Here is a 21,147-nt window from a genome sequence, read left to right on the forward strand (position 1 = left end):
GGAGAGGAAAGTGATCAGGAACAGTCAGCATGGATTCACGAAGGGGAAGTCGTGCCTGACTAACCTAATTGCCTTCTATGATGAGATAACTGGCTCTGTGGATGAGGGGAAAGCAGTGGATGTGTTATTCCTTGACTTTAGCAAAGCTTTTGATACGGTCTCCCACAGTATTCTTGCCGCCAAGTTAAAGAAGTATGGGCTGGATGAATGGACTGTAAGGTGGATAGAAAGCTGGCTAGATCGTCGGGCTCAACGGGTAGTGATCAATGGCTCCATGTCTAGTTGGCAGCCGGTTTCAAGCAGAGTGCCCCAAGGGTCGGTCCTGGGGCCGGTTTTGTTTAATATCTTTATTAATGATCTGGAGGATGGTGTGGACTGCACTCTCAGCAAGTTTGCAGATGACACTAAACTAGGAGGCGTGGTAGATACAGTAGAGGGTAGGGATTGGATACAGAGGGACCTAGACAAATTAGAGGATTGGGCCGAAAAAAACCTGATGAGGTTCAACAAGGGCAAGTGCAGAGTCCTGCACTTAGGACGGAAGAATCCCATGCACTGCTACAGACTAGGGACCGAATGGCTAGGTAGCAGTTCTGCAGAAAAGGACCTAGGGGTCACAGTGGACGAGAAGCTGGATATGAGTCAACAGTGTGCTCTTGTTGCCAAGAAGGCTAATGGCATTTTGGGCTGTATAAGTAGGGGCATTGCCAGCAGATCGAGGGACGTGATCGTTCCCCTTTATTCGACATTGGTGAGGCCTCATCTGGAATACTGTGTCCAGTTTTGGGCCCCACACTACAAGAAGGATGTGGAAAAATTGGAAAGAGTCCAGCGGAGGGCAACAAAAATGATTAGGGGTCTGGAGCACATGACTTATGAGGAGAGGCTGAGGGAACTGGGATTGTTTAGTCTCCAGAAGAGAAGAATGAGGGGGGATTTGATAGCAGCCTTCAACTACCTGAAGGGGGGTTCCAAAGAGAATGGAGCTCGGCTGTTCTCAGTGGTGGCAGATGACAGAACAAGGAGCAATGGTCTCAAGTTGCAGTGGGAGAGGTCCAGGTTGGATATCAGGAAGAACTATTTCACTAGGAGGGTGGTGAAACACTGGAATGCGTTACCTAGGGAGGTGGTGGAGTCTCCTTCCTTGGAGGTTTTTAAGGCCCGGCTTGACAAAGCCCTGGCTGGGATGATTTAGCTGGGAATTGGTCCTGCTTTGAGCAGGGGGTTGGACTAGATGACCTCTTGAGGTCCCTTCCAACTCTGATATTCTATGATTCTATGACAGCTGGAGGAGCGGCTCACGGTGAAGGCTGCAGCAGAACCCCATGAAGAGGCAGGGCAGCTGGCCTTGGACCATGTAAGGTTCCCCTTGATACCCCGTGTTCCCCTTTCTCTTCCCCCTCCCCCATTTCCACCCAGGCTGGGAGAAGGGGGGGTAAGACTCTGCAGATAAACTTTTGAACTCTGGGGCTGCACTGACCACGGACAGAAACTTTTGGGGTGTTTAGTTATTATAATTCTTATTATTGTTATTATTTTTGTATTCTTTTCTCTGGACTCTGGACCTTGACTATACTTTTGTCAAGAAACTTGGACCTTGACAAAGAATAATTGATTACCCCTGATCTAGCCCAATAAGCACAAACTTTTCAAAAATACATTCTGATCCTTTAATTTTTTTTTTTTTTGTGGGGGGCCTTAATTTTAGGATGAACAGTTGTAGTCACCTTGGCCAGGATTTTCAAAGCCACCCATATTTGTAGTTAACATGTTTATTTCACAAGTGCCTAAGAGCCAGTCAAGAGTGGGTCCCTAAAGTGCTAGGCAATTCTCCCATTCTATTCAACAGGAATTGTGTGGGTCCAACTCCCTTGGTTCGCTTTGAAAATTGCAGCCTGTAAATTTGAGTGGGAACAAAGTGGGAGAGATAGACGGAGCTCCTATTTTTGCCCCCATGAGGTACCAAGATCCCTGGGGCAGCTTTGAGAACCTAAGTCTTGTTATATTTTTAAGGGAGGAAAAGCACACTCAGCTCTCATTGACTTTTTATCTTCCATGATGGGGTACTCAGCTTGTTTTACGGCCATGTCCATGTTATCTAAAGTTGAGTCCAAAAATCACAGGCAGCTGAAATTAGGGTTGACTTTAGAAAACTGAACCCTGAATCAAAGTGTCAGGCAGGCCTGGTGTGCACGGCGCCCCCTTCCAAGCCGTGCTCCTGTTCCCGGCACCCCCTGCCAGCCCCCCTCCTCCCAGCAACACGGCACCCCCTGCTGAGCCCCCGCACCCTGCAGCACGGCACCCCCTGCTCCCTGCAGCCAGGAGCCCCCCACACCCTGCAGCACAATGACCCATGCTGAGCCCCCACTCCCTGCAGCCCAGAGCTCCCTGCCGCACAGAGCCCCATGTCGAGCCCCCCGCTCCCTGCAGCACAATGCTCCCTGCAGCACAGCGCCCCCTGCCGAGCCCCCCACTCCCTGCAGCACAATGCTCCCTGCCGAGCTCCCTGCTCCCTGCAGCACAGCGCCCCCTGCTCACTGCAGCAGTGCTCCTTGCCAAGCCCTCTGCTCCCTGCAGCACAGCGCCCCCTGCCGAGCTCCCTGCAGCACAATGCTCCCTGCAGCACAGCGCCCCCTGCCGAGCCCCCTGCTCCCTGCAGCACAGCGCCCCCTGCCGAGCCCCCTGCTCCCTGCAGCACAGCGCCCCCTGCCGAGCTCCCTGCTCCCTGCAGCACAGCGCCCCCTGCCAAGCCCCCGCTCCCTGCAGCACAGCGCCCCCTGCCAAGCCCCCCGCTCCCTGCAGCACAGCGCCCCCTGCCAAGCCCCCTGCTCCCTGCAGCACAGCGCTCCCTTCCGAGCTCCCTGCAGCACAGCACCCCCAGCTGGGCCTCCTGTCTCCCCTCTCCCCACTCCACACAGTGCCCCCAGTGCTCACCACGTTACGCAGCACCTCCAGCGAGGGGCGACTCTTGCGGGCCCGCCCGGGGGGGGCGACTGGGCGTAGAACTCGTAGCAGGGACTGATGTCCATTGTGGTCACGTAGTCTGGGGGAGCCGAGAGGGAGCCCCCCCTCATCTGCCTGGCCAGAGCCCTCCATGGACGGGGACGGGGGGCACGGCAGGGGGCTTGCCCCCTCCTTGCCTTTGTCCAGGGCAGGGCCCGTCTGGAGCTTCCGCACCTTGAACCGGCCCAAGGCCAGAACCGTCTTGTAGGCCGGGGAGTCCATGGGGGTGCCAGGTCCACCTGGTGGTGAGGGGGGAATCCAGTACTCTGGGCAGGAAAGGGTTAAACTCACCCCACCCCACTCACTGAGCTGGGCCTGTCCCTGCCAGCAGGAGGCAGCAGGGACACACACACACACACATACACACACACACACACACACGCTCTCTCTCTCTCAGTTCTTTCCATTTTAGAGATTGTGAAACTGGGGATAGAACCCAGGAGTCCTGGCTCCCAGCCCCTCCCCCTGCTCTAAGCACTAGACCCCACTCCCCTCCCAGAGCTAGGAGAGAACCCATGAGTCTTGCCTCCCAGTCCCACATCACCACCTCGTTCTAACCACTAGACCCCACTCCCCTCCCAGGCCTGGGGGGCTGGGAGCCAGAACTCCTGGGTTCCCTTTCCTCAGGGTGGCAGAAGATGCAAATGGACAGAAAATCCCGCCCTCCCGCCCCCCAGTACCTGCTACCTTTCCGGTGGCCCTGAGTTCAATCCTGTGCCCCTCTCCCCAGCCCATCCTTGCCTTATAAAGGGCCCAGGCTGAAAGGCCAGGCCGGGCCCTCCAGAACCGGCCCAGGCAGCCCTCGGCCTGCCCCACCGCCATGCCCCTAATCCCCCCCACACACCCTCTTCAAACACGGAGACTTTCCATCAGCCCCGGCCCCCCTGTTCGCTCTGCTTATCAGTCCCGCGTTCTTTCCACTGGGGCCCACTCCGCCCAGCTCTGCTTGGGGCAGGGGCACGGGACAGGGCAGGGGGCCAGAGGACACCACCCCCCGTGCATGGTCGGGGGCAGTTAGGGTTGGGCTGGAGGCCCAGGGGAATTGCCACCGGGAGGGAGCTGTGTGGGGGATAGGAGCCGTGGGGGGATGGGTAGGGGATGGTGTGTGGGGCAGCACAAATTCACCCCGAGCAGGGCTTGTGTGTCCGTGCACCCCCTGATGGAGGGGACGGGCCCTGCTTGGGGTGTGTGCTTGTCCTTGCCCCATACTGCCGAGGGGGATTCTCCTCCGTACACGCTGCTCCGCGGGCAGGCCAAGCAGAGTGCCAGGCCTGTACAGACCCATGGCGCAAGCCCTACAGGCACCTTTGACAATGAGGTAGGTTTGTGTCCTCCTGCAAATATTCTTACCCTCTCCCCAAAATGCCTCTAGGCGCTCAGCTGGAAACTAGCCCCAGGGGATCGCAGGAGGGTGGGGAACCCCAGCAGAGACAGCAGGTGGGGCAAGAATTTAGGAGCACCCTACCCACAAATCCCATCACCCCACCCAGCCAGCTCATCCCCCACCCATCCTGTACCCTCCAACCCATACACCCCATCCCCCACCCAGCCATCCCATCCACCCACCCCATCCCCCACCCCCCCACCCAAACATCCCATCTCCCCATCCCATACACCCCATCCAGCCATCCAGTACCCCCTCTCCCTCTCCATTTCACCTCGCACCCCCCACACAACTGTCCTTCCACATCCACCCGTCCATCCACTCCAACCTGTCTATCATTCTGAACTCCCCCTCCCCCACCACTCCTCCCCTCCCCACCCCCCTTTGTTCTATTCCGTCTCTTTACACTCTGATGGAAAAACTAATTTGAACAAGCTTTTCCGACCCCAGCTGGGAAAAGCGCCTTTATCCCCTGGCGCTGCCCAGCCCCCATGGGGGTGGGGGGGATCATGCTCCAATGGGGGTCTAACCACTAGACCCCACTCCCCTCCCAGAGACAAAACCCAGGAATCCTGGCTACCAGTCTCCGGCTCTAATCACTAGACCACACTCCCCTCCCAGAGACAAAACCCAGGAATCCTGGCTCCCAGTCCTCCTGCTCTAACCACTAGACCCCACTCCCCATCTACCCCCTGAAGCCCCTGTGCTTTGGACTCCTAGACACCAGTGCCTGCGAACTTCTGTCCTTCCCCACTGGCGAATCCCCACCTGGGGAGAGGGGCAATAAAAAGGCTAGGACATCCCTCCCTGCCCCCAAAAATCCCACCCACTCCCCACAGCCAGGGGCCTCCAGGCTTAGGGCTCCTGGCCAGAAGCTCCTGGCCGCAGGGCTGCAGTCCAAGGGGAGGGCAGTATGGGGCCCAGGACACGCGGAAGGCTGGCAGGGAGCCCGGCCTGCCCAGACCCGGCTATAATTAACCCCTGGGATTGGGGCCAATGCTCCCCTGCGGCTACCCCGTCTCCAGGCCTCGGGAAGGGTCGTCCCACAGCCCACCCCTCAGCGGGCCCCAGCAGGTAAGGGACAGGGCTGGGGGGTGGGGAGAGGCTGCGGGGCAGGAACTCTGGGACTGGAAGGGGGAGAAGGACAGGGTGAGGGTGTGCGTCAAGCCTACACACCCCACAGCAAATGCAGACACACAGATATAGCAACTACACACAGAGCACAACCCCCCCCCCCCATCAACTACACACACACACACTGTAACCCCACCCCAGCAACCACACACACACACACCAGACAGGAACTACACACACACAACACAGACCGGAACTAAACACACACACCGCAACCCATCCCCCCTCAGCAACTACACACACACACACCGTAACCCCTCCTCAGCAACTACACTGTATAGGGTTACCATACGTCCCCTTTTTCCTGGACATGTCCGGCTTTTGGCACTCAAACCCCCGTTTGGGGGGAATTTGCAAAAAGCCAAACATGTCCGGGAAAATGGCGGCTCTGCTCCTCCCCTGACTCTTCAGCTCTGTTTAAGAGCCGAGCTGCCCGAGCGCTACCGGCTTCGGGCAGCCCCCTTGCCTCTGGACCCCAGCCGCCGGCGGGCACTTCCCCTCCCGGGCTCCGGCGGCGCAGGGTCCGGAGGCATGGGGGCTGCCCGAAGCCGGTAGTGCTGGGGCAGCCCGACTCTTAAACAGAGCTGAAGAGTCGGGGAGGAGCAGAGCCGTCGCGGCTGGAGGCTCTGCTCCTCCCCTGACTCTTCGGCTCTGTTTAAGAGCCGAGCTGCCCGAGTGCTACCGGCTTCGGGCAGCCCCCATGCCTCCGGACCCTGCGCCGCCGGAGCCCGGGAGGGGAAGTGCCTGGCTGGGGGCGCAGGGTCCGGAGGCATGGGGGCTGCCTGAAGCCCAAGCGCTACCGGCTTCACGGTTTGACGGGCAGCCTCCAGACCCTGCGCCCCCGGCTGGGCGCTTCCCCTCCCGGGCTCCAGCTGCACTGGGGAAGCGCCGGCCGGGGGCGTAGGGTCTTGGGGCTGCCCGGCAAACCGTGAAGCCGGTAGCGCTGGGGCAGCCCTTTCCTCGTGGCTGGGAGTGGGAGGGAGGAGGGGGCGGAGTTAGGGTGGGGAGGGGGTGGAGTTGGGGCGGGGCTGGAGGGTGGGAAATGGGCGGGGGCAGGGCCCGTGGAGGGTCCTCTTTTTTTATTTGCTGGATATGGTAACCCTACCTGACAGGTAACGGGGCTGCCGTGGGTGGGAGCTCCCCTGCCCTTCCTCCCGCCTCTGGATGCCTGCCCCTCCTCCCAGGTGTCCACCTGCTCCTCCCCATGACGCCCTCCCCATCACCCCTCCCGCCCAGCACCTGGGCCTCACCACCAGGCCTCACCACGGGCCCCAGGCGCCTTCCCTCTAGGGCTCCCACTCAGCTGGGCTCCGGCCCTGCTCCCGGCTGAGTTGGTCCACGGCCTGGGGCGCCTGTGCTGGTTAGGGGGGACCCTCCTGTGACCTGGGGGGGGATGGGGTGTGTGGGTCCCACGGACTGGGTGGGAGGGGCTGCAGGGCTGGGAGCCTGTCGGGGGGGCTGCGTATCTCTACCCTGGGGGAGGGGAGGGGCTGGGTCCCTGTGGGACAGGGGGGCTTCACTGGGGGAGGGGTGGGGTCCCTGGGGGGCACGGTGTCCTGGGTGGGGGTGCTGCCTGTCTCCGAGCTCTGGGGGTGGGCAGCACTGGGTTCCTGTCCGCTCCTGGGCCTCGTTCCCCCCTGATCTCCTCCCCCAACCCCCAGCGTCGCACTGGCTCTGCCCACGTCCCCCACCTGTGTGGCCATCTCCCCCTGCGGGCGCCAGATTGCCGTGGGCAGCACCGATGGGACCCTGCACCTGCTGAACATGCAGAATGGCTAGGTACCGGGGGAGAGGGCAGGGCAGATTCAGGGGATCTCTTGCCATGGGAGGACACTGTGGGGCTGGTTGGTTTGGGGGCAGGGGCAGGATGGGGAGGTGGGGAGCTGGGGACAGGCCGGGGGCAAGCTGGGGGCTGGACAAGCTGGGGGGCAGGGGAAGCTGGTGGACTGGCAGGGGGCTCTGCAGTCTCACCCCCGCCCTTTCCCCAGGAGCTGAAGACCCTGCTTAGCGGTGGCGCTGGGATCTCGGCCTGCGTTTTCCTGGCTGATGGGACCCTCTGCCTGGGCACCTCCGCTGGGGGACTGGAGACCTGAGGCCTGCATGAGGGCAGCAGGTACTGCCAGGGGGGCTGCCCCTCTGGGGGTGCTGGCTGTGGTCCGGCCCGGGGGGCAGCGGGGGAGCTGGTTTTGGGGGCAACGGTGGGGACACCACATGACTCTCTCTCCCTTCCAGGCTCCTGATGCTCACCAGGGCCAGGTCACAGGCTGCTGCGTCAGCCCTGATCGCGGACAGCTGGCCAGTGTCTCCCTGGATGGGCACCTGAAGGTACCGGCTGTAGTCACTGCCCCTCCCGCCCCCCCCCGCTTTAATCACTAGCCCCCACTCCCCTCCCCCAGCCAGGAGAGAATCCAGGTGTCGGGCGCCTGCCCCTGTTCTGACCCGCTGTTCCTGTCTCTCCCAGCTGTGGGACTCTGCCCAGGGGCACCTGACCTGGGAACTGGATCTCTCCTGCCCCTTGAACTGTGCTGCCTTCCACCCCGACGGGCAGCTGGTGGCCACCGGGGGCTGGGACGGCGCTGTGACCATCCTGGGCCTGCAGAACCGGAGTGTGAGCTCGGTATGGGTCAGGAGGGGCAGGGCTGTGCTAGGAGGGGCTATGGGTCGGGAGTGAGGGGCACTGGCAGGGCTGAGGGCCAAGGGCTGGGCTGGCAGGGGCTGCGGATTGGGAGTGAGGGGCACCGATGGGGGAGGCTGGGTTGTGACTCTGGCTCCCCCTGCAGGTTCTCTCAGGCCATGACACTTCCGTCCGCACCGTGTCCTTCTCCCCTGCGGGCACCATGCTGGCGTCCGGCTGCCTGTCCGGGACAGTGCATCTTTAGTCCTGGTGAGAGGTCGTGAGCCTGGCCACGTTCCCAGCACACCAGGGCTTCGTCTCCGAGGTCAAGTTTCTCTCCGGGGACCAGGTCCTCCTCACGGCGGGCGAGGACTCGAAGGAGCTGTGGGTCAGGAGTGAGGGGCACTGGCAGGTCTGGAGGGCAGGGCTTGCCTAGAAGGGGCTGTGGGTCGGGAGTGAGGGGCACTGGTGGAGGTGGGGGAAGCACAGCACTAACCCCTGATTTGTAGCCCAGGTCCAGCTCCGGCCAGGGCACCTGGGCCGTGCCCAGGGCACTCTGGGCTCAGGGCCGCTTTCTCCAGCCCTCTGCGTGGTCCCCCACCCCGCCGGCACCCTACTCGCTGTGGGGCAGCATTCAGATGATGTTTGGGTCTACGGCACCCCCTGGGGTAAGTGCCCAGACACCTGGGTTCTGTCCCAGCTTATGGGGGAAAATTAGATCTAATGGGTGGGGGTGGGCGGTGCTGGGAGCCAGGACTCCTCCATTCTGGGCAGCCAGGAATCTTGGGTTCTGCGGTTGGATGGGGGTTGAGAGCGAGGACTCCTGGGGTGAGGGTGGGGGCTGGGAGCCAGGACTCCTGGGTTCCCTGTGGGGTCGGCCCCCCTCACTCTTTGCTCTCCCCGCAGGCTCGGCTGGGTGGCGCTGCCCAGTAGGGGGTGTGGCGGTGCCCAGCCTGGCTTGGCTCGGGGATGCTGTGCTGGCTGGAGGCAGCAGGGACGGGACCCTGCGTGGCTGGGCACTGGCGAGCAGCTTGGCCTGCCCCCTGTGGGAGCTGCAGGGGCACAAGGGGGCCGTGCTGGGCCTGGCTGCCTCATCCCAGCTGCTGGCGTCTGCCTCAGGTAAGGCTGGGGGCAGGGAGGACAGATGGCGGGAGCGGGGGCCGCTTGCAGGGTGTTTCCAGATCTGTGGGGGGGAGATTTGGAGGTCATTGGTGAGGCTAGGGGTGCCCAAGGACTATGGGGTGGGGGCAGGATGGGGTGGGCGGGGGCGGGGTCTTGGAGCCCATAGTCTGAGCCTTCCTCCTGCCCCCAGAGGATTTCACCATCTGCCTGTGGCTGGCCGAGACACTGAGACGGGCCCTCCTGGACCCTTTCCCAGCCCCCCTGGCCGTCCTGCAGGGCCACGCGGCCGCTGTCACCTGCTGCGCCTTCAGCCCCGACGGCCGGCACCCTGCCAAGGTGAGGGGTGTGTGTGCTGTGAGATGGGCACTAGGGGGCGGTGTGGGGCGGCTGTGCTGTGAGATGGGCACTAGGGGGCAGTGTGGGGCGGCAGTGCGGTGTGTTGGGCACTAGGGCGTGGTGAGGGGTGGCTGTGCTGTGAGATAGGCACTAGCGGGTGGTGTGGGGCAGCAGTGCAGTGTGTTGGGCACTAGGGGGCGGTGTGTGCTGGCCGCGCTGTGAGATGGGCACTAAGGGGCAGTGTGGGGCAGCCATGCTGTGAGATGGGCACTAGGGGGCAGTGTGGGGCAGGCGTGGGGCAGCCATGCTGTGAGATGGGCGCTCGCTCCCCTTCTACCACCGCGACTGGCTCAGCGACTGCGTTTGGGTCGGGCCCCTGCTGGAGAGTGGGGGGGTAGTTGGGAGGGAGGCGGGGGGGGGCAGCTCCTCCCTGACTTGTCCCCTTCCTCTGCCCCCGCAGCTGTCCTGCTCCAGCAATGGCACCGTGCGGCTCTGGGACTCGGCAACCGGCTCCACGAGTTCCTACCCCACTGCGGCTCCGTCAGTGCTGTCTTGGCCATGGTACATACTTGAGGGGGGGGCACGGTGCCAGGCATGGGGGAGCACCTTGGGCACTGGTACCATCCCTCACCCCCTCTCTCGGCACAGGCTGGGCGCATGCTGGCGGTGGTCTGCGATGGGACGCTGGCAGCATGGGACATGCTGGGCGTGGAGCTGACCCGCTTCCCGGCGCACCCCGGGCTGGTGAACCAGGGCGCTGGTTTTGTGGGAGCTGATGAGCAGGCGCTGCCACCCCCCACCCCCCGGTGCGGGTCTGACCCCCAGTGCCCCCTGCTCTCCCCCAGTGCCCATCTCTCCGTGTCGCTCTTCTCCTGCAGACGGCGATTTCGTGGTGGCCACAGCTGGATGCGACGGGCGGGTGCAGCTCTGGAGCCCCCTGGAGGTGAGATGGGACCCGGGGGCTGTTCCCCCCCCCCCCATGGGGACCCTCCCCCAGGGCACTGGCTGCCCCTCCCCCACTAACTTTTCTCTCCTGCCTGCAGTTCGGCCTCTTGGAGACCTCAAGATCTGGAAGCACGCCACGGGGAGACTGGTGGGTGGCGTGAAACGATGCTCCTCACTCCAACCCACAGCCCCCTGCCAACCCAGCCCTGGGCTCTCCCCCCCCCCCCCAGCTCTGCCAGTGCCCCTCACTCCCCACCCGCAGCCCCAGGCTCTCTGATCCCTGGTTCTCTCTCTGCAGCTGGGGCAGTTCCCGTTGCATTGCTCCTGTCTCCTGCCTCCCAGCTGCTCTTGGCCGTGGGCGACATCCTGGGCAACGTCTATTTCCTGGAGTGGGCCTGTCTGCGGGGGGACAAGGCTGAACCCTGACCCATGTGAGCGGAGATGACACAATAAAGCCGCCTGCTGAGCTGCAAAGAACAAGGCCTTTCCTGTCCCAGCAGGTCCCGGCCCAGCCCCTCCCCCAGAGCGAGGGGGGGCTAAGAGGCCAGAGACACGTCCCCCCTACCCCGTCCCTTGGGATCTATCAGGCCCCAGGCCCCCACCCTTGTGTTACTGCTTCTGGGTTGTCCATGGGGCTGGATGAGGGCAAGAGGGTCGCGACATTGTATCTCAAGCCCCCATGCCCTAGCCTAATTGGGGGAAAACACCCCCCTGCGAGGGGCAGCCAGGCTCCTGACTCAGCAGCCCTGCCCCCCAGTTCCAGCACGCTGCAGCCAGAAATGCAGCAGGGCGCAATCAGGGCTGGTACCAAATGTATTGCTGTAGAAAGCAGCCAGAGGGACATTTCCACAGGAATCCCGGAGGGGGAAAGGGGGTGTCTCTCGACCGGGCGGCCTGTCACCACAGCGGGGCGAAGCTGAAGCGCACTTGGAGCAGGTAGCGCATCCGCACCTGGCCCGGGTCATAGACGACGAACTCGTTGTAGTTGAGGGTGTAGCCGTGGGGGTTCGTCACGCCCGTCTCCACGGCTGGGCCCAGTGGCACTGCAGCCCCATCCCTGGGGGGAGACGAGGCGGAGGTCAGGGCGAGGGTAGCTCAAGCCCCCAGATGCCTAGTTCTCTCTCATTCTGGGGGGCAGCGCCAGGCACGCACGGCTCCTGGGCTGCATAGATTTGCTGCTCTTTTCCCGGAGCCCCCCCCCCAGCCGACCGAGCAGCAGCCGCGACGGGCTGGGGAGGGGCACCCTGGGGGCTGAGCACCTGGCTCTGCTTGATGCGCTGCAGTGGGCGGGCAGGATCTGCACCCACAGGACGGGGTCTCCCCTTGCCGGCCTTCACCCCCTGCCCTGAGCTGGCAGCTGGGTTGGCGCCGTGCTGTTCAAACGCAACACGGCTATTTCTCCTCTGGGCCTGGAACCAAACCATGGTGGGGGGGCTGCAGGACCAGCCTGTTGGGTGGTACCTGGGGGGGGGGGGGGGGGACTGGAACAGGCACAGATTTCCCTGGGGGCAGAGGGGGGGCAGCTCTGCCTACCCTGAAGGTCCACGCTGGCTCCAAGTGTCTTGCCTGAGGGCATGAAAAACTGGGGGGTCCCAGGAGAGTCCCGCAAACCAGCCTCTCCTGGGGCCAAGCGAGTCTCCACTGAGCAGCTGCGAAGGGGCTGGGGGGACGGACTGTGGCATCGTGCCAGGGGGCAGAGCTTTCCCCTCATGCTGTCCCCCCCGGGGCCTCCGTCACTCAGGGCAAGCACCATGGGCTGTCAGCCCTGCCCCCTCTCCGGTACTCACAGCATGATGCTATTGGTGGGGGCGGGTGCCAGCTTCCCCAGCCCCTTGGTGCTGTGCTTCCCGGGCGGCAGCTTCCCGGCCTCGGCATTCGCCTCCAGCAGCTCCTGGCACTCACCCAGGGCCACCTGCAACAGGAGAGGGGCACCAAGTCCACAGCTGCCTATGCGTCCTGCCCAGAGCGGGAAGAGAACCCAGCCCCGTCCTGTTCTAACCCCAGGACCCGACTCCCCTTCCAGAGCCAGACATGAAGCCAGGTGCTCTGGGCCAGGATCGCTCTCCGTGATGCAGCTGGCTCTGGGGTGGCACTCACCTCACACAGCAGCAGCAGGCCCACGTCGCGCTGGCGTGAGGCGAAGCAGTAATTGGCGCTCTTGGACGACATGTCTGCGAAGTAAATGCCCTTCCCAAACTGGGGGTGAGAGATGGGGGGTGGTGAGGGATTAGACTGGCTGAGGGGGAGGGAGCTGGGAAAGGGTCGAGGAGGAAAAGGCAGGCAGCTGCGGACAAGTGGGGGGGGGTCTCACCATGTAGCCGGTGACGGGGGCCTCAGGGGGTGCCACTCGCAGCCCCTGGCTCAGGATCCCCACCCAGTTGCCCAGCCGGGAGCCATGCCACAGCAACGTCCTGGGGGGAAAAAGGGAGAGGGTGAGCCCCATGCCCAGCCTCCCCCGTTCCCCGCAGTACCCAGCCCCTTTACTGGCTGGGATCCAACCCCCACCCCACCGGACTCTCCTTCTGTGACCAAGTGTGAATTGTCTAACACTTTTACTCTGCCGCTGTGTGCCTCAGTTTCCCCTTTGCCTGGCACTGAAGCAGAAGGGTTCACTTAGCTCGGAGGGGTGTGTGTGGGGGCAATGCTGGGAGGGAGCTGACAGAGCCGGGAGGAGGGGGGGCAGTCTGGTTGCGCAGATGTAACCCACCAGGCACAGGACAAACCCACCTATTCCCATCCCTGGGCCCCCCCAGCTGCTCCTGCCCCCAGGATGCCCCCCAGGCACCTAGATCACTCCCCCCAGCCCCTCACCGGTTGGACAGGCTGGCGCGGAAGGGGGGCTCGCCGGCCCGGCGCAGGGTGAAAGCCTCCAGCAGCTCCATGGAGTAGTCACGGTGGGTGGGCGCATGGGTGGAGAGGAGGTACCGCTCCAGCACCTGGGGGGAGCTGTGGGGCGTGAGCCAACCCCAGCCCTCCCCCCCTCCCCACCCGCCTGGCCTTTTTCAGCCCCCGCTCCCCCCCGCCACATGCCCCTGGTCACTGCCCCCTCTCCTGGCCTCCCCAGCCCCACACTGTCCCCCTTGCCCGCCCCCCTAGCCTACACTGCTCCCCACCACTCCCCAACCCACCCTGCCCCCCAGCTTCCCCACTGCTGGCCCCTCGCAGCCCCCCGACCTGGAAGTGGGCAGAGTCCCGCTCCAGGGGTTGGAGCTCACAGCCCAGCGTGCGGTAGCTTCGGTCCAGCGGGTGCTCCTGGCCATGCAGCTCCAAGTGTGCCAGCTTGATGGCGATCTGGATCTCACCCAGGGCCTGGGGGGTGGGGGGAGTCAGAGGGGGATGGACAGACAGAGAGATGGAGGGACAGATTTCCCACCTCCCCCCGCTCACCTCCAGCAGCTGCACCTTCTCTTGAAGCTCCTGCCACGTCCGGATCAATGGGGGTGTCCGAAGCCTGGGTGTGTGTGTGGGGGGAGAGAAGCAGAGTGAGCCAGGCCTAGGGGGAGTGGGGGGGACCTAGAGCCCCAGCGAGGACGCAGAGCAGGGCAGGATAGGGGGTGCTTGGAGGGGCAGGGGTAGGGTTGCCAGGTGTCTGGTTGTTGACCGGAACACCCAGTCGAAAAGGGACCCTGGCAGCTCCAGTTACCACTGCTGGAAGGGCCATTAAAGTCCGGCTGGCGGCACAGCGAAGCTAAGGCAGGCTCCACGCGGCTCCCGGAGGCAGTGGCATGTCCCCCGTCCAGCTCCTAGGCATTGGGGCAGCCAGGGGGCTCTGTACGCTGCTCCCGACCCAAGCACTGTGGTTCCCGACCAATGGGAGCTGAGGGGGCAACGCCTGCAGACAGGGCAGTGCATAGAGCCGCCTGGCTGCGCCTCCACGTAGGAGCCAGAGGGGGAACATGCCACTGCTTCCGGGAGCTGCTTGAAGTGAGCACCACCCGGAGCCTGCACCCCCACACCCCAACCCCCTGCCCCAGCCCCGATCCCGCTCTCACCCTCCAAACCCTTCGATCCCAGTCCAGAGTCCCCTCCTGCACTCCAAACCCCTCATACCCAGCCCAGCCCCAGAGCCCTGTACCCCAACCCCCTGCCTTAGCCCAGTGAAAGTGAGGGAGGGTGGGGAGAGTGAGCAACAGAGGGAGGGGGGGGGATGGAGTGAGCAGGGGCAGGGCCTCAGAGGAGGGGTGGGACAAGGGTGTTTGGTTTTGTGCAAGTAGAAAGTTGGCAACCCTAGGCAGGAGGTGCTCGGAGCGGGCGGGGGACACTCAGCACGGCGGAGCATGCTGGGAGCGACACTCGGGGGGAGGAGCGGGGGGGGGGGACACTTGGGGGCACTGACCCAAAGTCATGGGGCACACGGGTGTAGAACTCGTTGCAGGCTTCCAGCAGGGCCCGTCCAGTGTCCCCGGCCCGCAGAACCGCCTCCACCTTCTGCAGTGACTGGAACCCAGCACGGATCTGCTCCACCGTCAGCTTCCCTGGGGGGAGCGGGTCAGAACCACCAGCGCCCGGGATGCCCCAGGGGACCCCGACTCCCACCAGATCCCCTGCACCCCAGAACCCTCTCAACCACAGCCCAGATCTGCCGGCCCTCGCCACCCCCAATCCCTCCCCTACACGCCCATGGGGGGGCTCACCGAGAGGAGCCTTCTTGGTGTCATACTTCATTTCCAGCACCATCTCCTCCATGGCCTGCAGGTCGCAGATCAGCCCCAGCAGCGCTTGCACTCGGGGGTCCAGTCGTGAGGCTGGTTTGGGCTGGGAGGCCCCCGCGCAGCTCAGCTCTGCGGCCTGGGCGGGGGGGGGGGAGGGGTGTTGTTACTGGGTCTCCCAGCCGTACCCAGAGCACCCCCATCCTGCCACCCTGCAATGCTCCCATGGAGGTGGGACACAGGGCCCACTGCTTCTCCACACGAGCTGGGGGGCCTGCGTGGGCTTCAGGATCCATGTGCAGGTAATATGGGGCAGGGGGCTATGTGTAGGGGGTCACGAGGCCAGCTGTCCTTGTGCAGGTCGTATGGGGGGGCTGTAAGGGGGGGTGTCACACTCACGGGGGGCCGGCTGTCCATGTGCAGCAGGTCGTACTTGCCAGGCACTTTCTGGAAGTTGCACCGCTCGGCCCAGTGGTTTTTGGTCTTGTCTAGGAACCTGGGGAGAGACCGGAGAGGGAGGCGAGGAGGGGGCAGGCTCCAAGGGGTTTGGGGGGAGGGGGGGACTCACTTCTTAGTGAAGATCTCCTTGGCCTGGGCAAGGTCCCCAGCGCAGGACACCAGCGCGTGCTGGCCTGGCCGCCCCACTGCAGGGAGAGGACAGATGTTGGGATGGGGGACACTGCTCTGCCCCCGCAACCCCTGCCATTCACCCAGCCCCCTGCCACACCCCAGCCCCTGGCCACAAACATCCAGCTCCCTCCCCCATGCAGGAGTGCCCCACGACACTCACCCAGCCCCCCATGGCCCCCACCCTGCTCACCGCGCCCCCAGCGCGTCCAGACACTGTAGCTCTGCGGCCCATCGTCCTCCAGCAGCTGTAGGACGTAGAACTTGTTGTTGTTGAACTGGAGGTTGGTCTGCGGGACGGATGGACAGACAGGGGGCTGGGCGTCAGGGACAGGGCTGGGGGGTCTCTGCCCACAGCAGCCCCCCTTCCCCCAGCTCCTGAGCGGGTGGCTCTCCCGACCAGAAGTGCCACAGCGCCACACTCACCTGGTTGAGCATCACGTCGTAGACGTCGTCCCCTTCACAGTAAACGTGGGCCTGGGGGGAAATGGGCACTTCCTGAGCCACAGCCGGCCCTGGGAAGGGATGGGGTGTGAGGAAGTCCCCTCTAGGGGCATTGGCCCCAATCCCACCCCAGTGGGGACTGGCTGTCTCAGGGATGTGGGGCTTTTCCTCTCTAGGGGGGCTGGCTCTGATCCCACCCCAGGTCAGGGACTGGCTGGTTCAGGGGACAGGGAACGGGGCATGGGGCTTTTCCCCTCTAGGGGGCGCTGGCCCCAATCCCACCCCAGGGCAGGCATTGGCTGGTTCAGGGGGGTGGGGACTGGAGACCCCCGGGGCAGGAGGTCTTGCGTTACCTTCCCCAGTTTAGCCAAGCACTCGGGATCCACCGGCGCCTTCCCCTTCACAATCAGGGTCTTGATGACCTCTGGGGGTGGGGGAGAGGATTTAAGAGATATCAGTGCAGGGATCCTAGGGACCTGAGCCAAGGTAGGGCCTGATGCTCAAGGAACAACAGAGCTCCAGCCACGCCACGGGCCCCTTCCCAGGCAGCCACGAGGAACCAGCAGCGTCCAAGACCGACGTCATGCACTCCTAGCGCAGGATAGGGGAGGCGCTTATAAATCACACCCGTTTCCAAATCAGCTTGGCTGCCTAACTCGCACCCACGAGTCGCAAAAGAGCTGGCTGAGATTATCTCTGACCTGCTGGCATTCATCTGAAATCAACCCCGGGATAGAGGGAACATTCCTGAAGAGTGGATGAGTGCGGCGCAAGTGTGTAGCTTTAGACCAGTTAGCCTGACGAAAAGCCCAGGAAGAACAACACAAAAGCTGACGTGGGATTCAAGCAATCCCAGGTTAAAGCCCAGGAACTTCAGCAAGGCCAGGCAGGCTTCACGGAAAACAAACAAAGCTGATCTCATCCGTCGGTGACGTTACGGGTTTCGTCGATACAGGGAACTTTATATGCTGTGCGACTTGGCACCATGTGACCCGACTGAAAACCAAGCGCTGTGGGCTAGTGACAAAGTGCCTGACACACGGATTAAAAACTGGCTAACTGACAGATTCCCACACATCGTCGCCGCTGGGGAATCGTTGTAGCCAGGACGTTTTTGTCGGCGCCTGGCACCCTGGATCGCTCGGCGGCTGCACAGAATGAGGCTGAGCACGAACCAATGTGAAGTGACTCCTCCAGGAGCAGCAAGGCGGGTGGTGGGGGGGCAGCTAGGATTCCTGGGCACACCTTTTAGATCAGAGGTGGGCAAACTATGGCCCGCGGGCCACATCTGGCCCACGGGACCGTCCTGCCTGGTCCCCGAGCTCCTGGCCCGGGGAGGCTAGCCCCCAGCCCCTCCACCACTGTTCTCCCCCCAAAGCCTCAGCTCGCTCGCTCCGCCACCAGCACAATGCTCTGGGCGGCAGGGCTGTGAGCTCCTGGGGCAGCGCAGCTGCAGAGCCTGGCCTGACCTGGTCTCTGTGCTGCGCAGTGACGGTGGCGTGGCTGTAGCACAGCCAGCCACCGATGCTCCAGGCAGCGCGGTATGGGGGCAGGGGGGGTTGGACAGAGGGCAGGGGAGTTCAGGGTGGTGGTCAGGGGGTGGGGTGGGAATAGGGGGTTGAATGGGGGCGGGGTCCTGAGGGGGGCAGTCGGGGGGGGGGTGCTGGATGGGATGGCACGGGGTAGTCGGAGGCAGTCAGGGGCAGGGGTTCCAGGGGCAGTAAGGGGACAGGAAGAAGGGGTGGTTGGATGGGGCAGGAGTCCCAGGGGGGCCGTCAGGAATGAGAGGAGGGGTTGCATGGGGCGGCGGGGGTCTGGGGGCGGTCAGGGGACAGGGTGCAGGGGTGTATGGATGGGGCAGGGGTCCCAGGGGGTCCATCAGGGAACAGGGGGGGTTGACCAATGAGCACGAACCAATGTGAAGTGACTCCTCCAGGAGCAGCAAGGCGGGTGGTGTGGTGGGGGGGGGGGGCAGCTAGGATTCCTGGGCACACCTTTTAGATCAGAGGTGGGCAAACTATGGCCCGCGGGCCACATCTGGCCCACGGGACCGTCCTGCCTGGTCCCCCAGGCCATGACCCCCTCCCCTAACCGGCCCTCCATACAATTTACAAACCTGATGTGGCCCTCAGGCCAAAAAGTTTGCCCGCCCCTGTTTTAGATGCTAATCTATTGGAAGGGGGCAGAGCCAGAAAACCAGGGTTGGAACAAACAGCTGGCAGAGAGAGGCCGGCAGACCATGGGTGCTGTAGTTCGCCACCCCTCACCTGTGCTCTCTCCCCCGGCTCCGGGGTTGGGGCTGGCCCCCCCATCCCGGGGTCTCTTCGGCGCTGGGGGCCGTTGGGGGGACGAGGAGCCAGGGATGGAGCTGGGCTCAGATCCCCCATCATCATCCACAGCGTCTGTGGAGAGAGGCCACGGGTCAGAGGGGGAGGGGAGGGTGCCACACCCCAGAGATGGACGCATCTCAGCACCAGGCAAGCCACCCTGTGCGTTGTCGCTGTGACCCAGCTGTGCCTGGTGTCAGATTCTCCTCCCAGCTCCCTGGGGGATGATTAATGACTAACGAGCTTACACTCTGGCAGCAAGGCCTGCCCCGCCCCAGGTGCCCGAGACCTGCTCACCAACTGGAGCTGGGCCCTGGGAGCCTGAACCCCTTCCCCCAGCTTCCCACAGAGCCCGCTTTACCCACTAGGCCCCACTCCCCTCACAAAGGCAGGGAGAGAACCCAGGAGTACCTGACTCCCTCCGCTCCATCCGGCGCTGGTACCCAGTTCTGATGTTGGTCTGGGTCATCTGTGCTGTGTCCAATGTGTAGCGGGTCCGACTGAACATCACCTCTAGGCTGGGCCCCCCGTCGCCGCGCCGCGCTCGCTCCAGCGCCAGGCAGGTATCGGCAGGGTAGGGCAGCCACTGCTCCTCTTCATCCCCCTGCCAGCACCACACGAAATCTGGGCCGCGGGCATCCTGTTAGCTCCTTGCCAGCGCTAACCCTGCAGCTCCCAGCCTCTGGGGCAGTGATGGTGAATCGGACACAGGTGTCCAGGTGGCTGAGCAGGGCGTTCACCCCCGGGGGCCCCACAGCTCCCAGCCTCTGGGGCAGTGATGGCGACTGGGCATAGGACACAGGTGTCCGGGCAGCACAGCAGGGTGCTGACCCCTAGGGTGCCCCATAACTCGGGAGAGTGATCAGGACAGGGCGTGGGACCCAGGCATCCGGGACGACACTGCTCCCCCCGCCAAGGGGCCCTGGGCACTCACAGGAGTCCTGGTCCTGGACAGCGGCTGCCACACATCTGTCCTGCCCCGTCTGTCCATCCCGCTGCACCATCCGCCGCAGGTCCACGCGGGAACCCACAGCTACGCTGGGCTTCCCTGCCCTGGGGGGAGATGGACACGGCTCAGAGCCTGACATTCCCCCACCATAGCCCGAGCCACGACACCCCCCACCCCCAGAGCACTCACCTGGCTGCCTGTGTCAGCACCTCGCTCTGCTCAGGCACAAAGCGATGCCAGGTACCGCCGGAGTCCTGCCACTCCCAGCGCAGCTCCAGTGCCAGGCCCGCGCCCCCTGCCTCGGTTGCCCTCTGCTTCCGCCTCATCCTGGGAGTGACAAGCGGGGCTGGCGAGCAGAGAGAAGGGAGGCAGGGATCCACAGACTGTGATCCCCAAGCTATATAGCCCCATACAGATCATCCTACTGAAATCCATACAGCTGTATGGACCAGTACACACACATCCCACGCCATATAGCCCCATACAGACCATTCTACTGCCATCCATACAGCTGTGTAAGAACCAGCACCCACCCAGGACATATAGCCCTATACAGACCATCCTACCAAGATCCACATAGCCCAGTATGTACCAGCACAACCCCACCCCCCCAGGTCATAGAGTCCCATATGGGCCATTCTACTGCAATCCATATAGCTTCTTACCCCCCCCCCCGCCATATAACCCTATACTGACCAACCTACAGCAATTCATACAGTTTTGTATGGATCAGCACCCCCCCCCCCCGATCACCCTATACAGACCACCCTATAGAGATCCACACAGCCCTGTATGTACCAGCAGATCCCCAGGGCGACACAGCCCTATATGAATGAGCATGTTCCTCCCTGCCCACTCTCACAGCCTTATATGGACCATCCCACCATGATCTATGTAGCACTCCATGAACCAGTTCCCTCCCCCGCTGGGACTCTGCAACAGCTCCAGGCCCCACTGCGTTCCCCACAGCCCCCGCCCTCAATGCAATATCCTAACCCTTCGCGTTTTCCCCCCTTGACCCTAACTCCCTGCTCCCAGAGCACCCCCTCCCCCATTGCATGCCCCCAGGCCCCCACTGCAACCCCAGCCCTGTTGCACCCCCCCCCACTGTAACCCTGACCCATTGCACCCCCCCGACCTCCCCCACTGCAACCCCAGCCCCATTGCACCCCCCAACCACGCCTGCACCTCTTCCAATGCTTCCCACCCCATTGCACCCCCTAGAGGCCCCCTGAACCCCTCCCTCATTACTCCCCTGCTCCCCCACACCCTTACACCCCAACCTCTCCCTGCACCCTTCCCCCACTGCACCCCCCGTAGGGTTCTCCTCCCTGCACCTGGGAGCGGCGGCTCCCACCCGCCCACGCTCCAGGCAACGTTCCGGGAACCGAACTCTCGCGCAGCCCATCCTCATTTGCATATCGCTCATTTGCATTAGCCCCGTCCCCTGCCCTGGCCGGTCGCGGGCGTGGAGGAGCCGGAGCCCCGCCCCCAGCAGGTAGGCGCGCATGGTACTATGTGAGACACACACGGGATTCGCCGCCCGGCGACACTCATTGGCGGGCGGAGCAGGGTCATTTGCATAGCGGGCGCGGTGCATGCTGGGAGTATGG

At 63.5% G+C, this 21,147-nt stretch overlaps 1 protein-coding gene across 3 annotated transcripts; it reads right to left on the reverse strand.

Annotated features, from left to right (window-relative positions):
- Positions 1-11,333: 11,333 nt before the first annotated feature.
- On the reverse strand, positions 11,334-20,949 carry PARP2 (poly(ADP-ribose) polymerase 2). 3 transcript variants are annotated; one of them, XM_054045427.1, is made up of 19 exons: positions 20,872-20,949; positions 19,724-19,880; positions 19,520-19,638; positions 18,997-19,209; positions 18,526-18,660; positions 16,612-16,682; positions 16,241-16,291; positions 16,008-16,104; positions 15,756-15,831; positions 15,587-15,683; positions 15,173-15,326; positions 14,875-15,013; positions 13,926-13,989; positions 13,713-13,847; positions 13,350-13,474; positions 12,850-12,949; positions 12,636-12,734; positions 12,326-12,450; positions 11,334-11,595 (listed from the first exon to the last, which is right to left on the reverse strand). In XM_054045427.1, exons 2-19 carry the CDS (start codon positions 19,858-19,860, stop codon positions 11,436-11,438), a joined length of 2,097 nt encoding a protein of 698 aa, XP_053901402.1. In that variant the 5' UTR covers positions 19,861-19,880; positions 20,872-20,949; the 3' UTR covers positions 11,334-11,435. The 3 variants fall into 3 exon arrangements, with proteins under 3 accessions (XP_053901402.1, XP_053901401.1, XP_053901403.1); XM_054045426.1 differs by lacking the exon at positions 20,872-20,949 and having other exon boundaries at positions 19,724-20,169; XM_054045428.1 differs by lacking the exon at positions 20,872-20,949 and having other exon boundaries at positions 18,997-19,189; positions 19,724-19,812.
- Positions 20,950-21,147: the final 198 nt, after the last annotated feature.

The sequence above is a fragment of the Malaclemys terrapin genome, chromosome 12 (genome assembly GCF_027887155.1).
Source record: "Malaclemys terrapin pileata isolate rMalTer1 chromosome 12, rMalTer1.hap1, whole genome shotgun sequence".
Taxonomy (NCBI): Eukaryota; Metazoa; Chordata; order Testudines; family Emydidae; genus Malaclemys; species Malaclemys terrapin.

Bases quoted from the DNA above. Each gene is read 5' to 3' on its own strand.
- PARP2 (XM_054045427.1), bottom strand. From the start codon at position 19,860: ATGAGGCGGAAGCAGAGGGCAACCGAGGCAGGGGGCGCGGGCCTGGCA. The intron at 16,292-16,611 runs GTAACGCAAGAC...ATTTCCCCCCAG, and splicing joins GCTTGGCTAAACTGGGGAAG to GCCCACGTTTACTGTGAAGG. The intron at 11,596-12,325 runs GTGAGTACCGGA...GTCTCCCCCCAG, and splicing joins CCCACCAATAGCATCATGCT to GGATGGGGCTGCAGTGCCAC.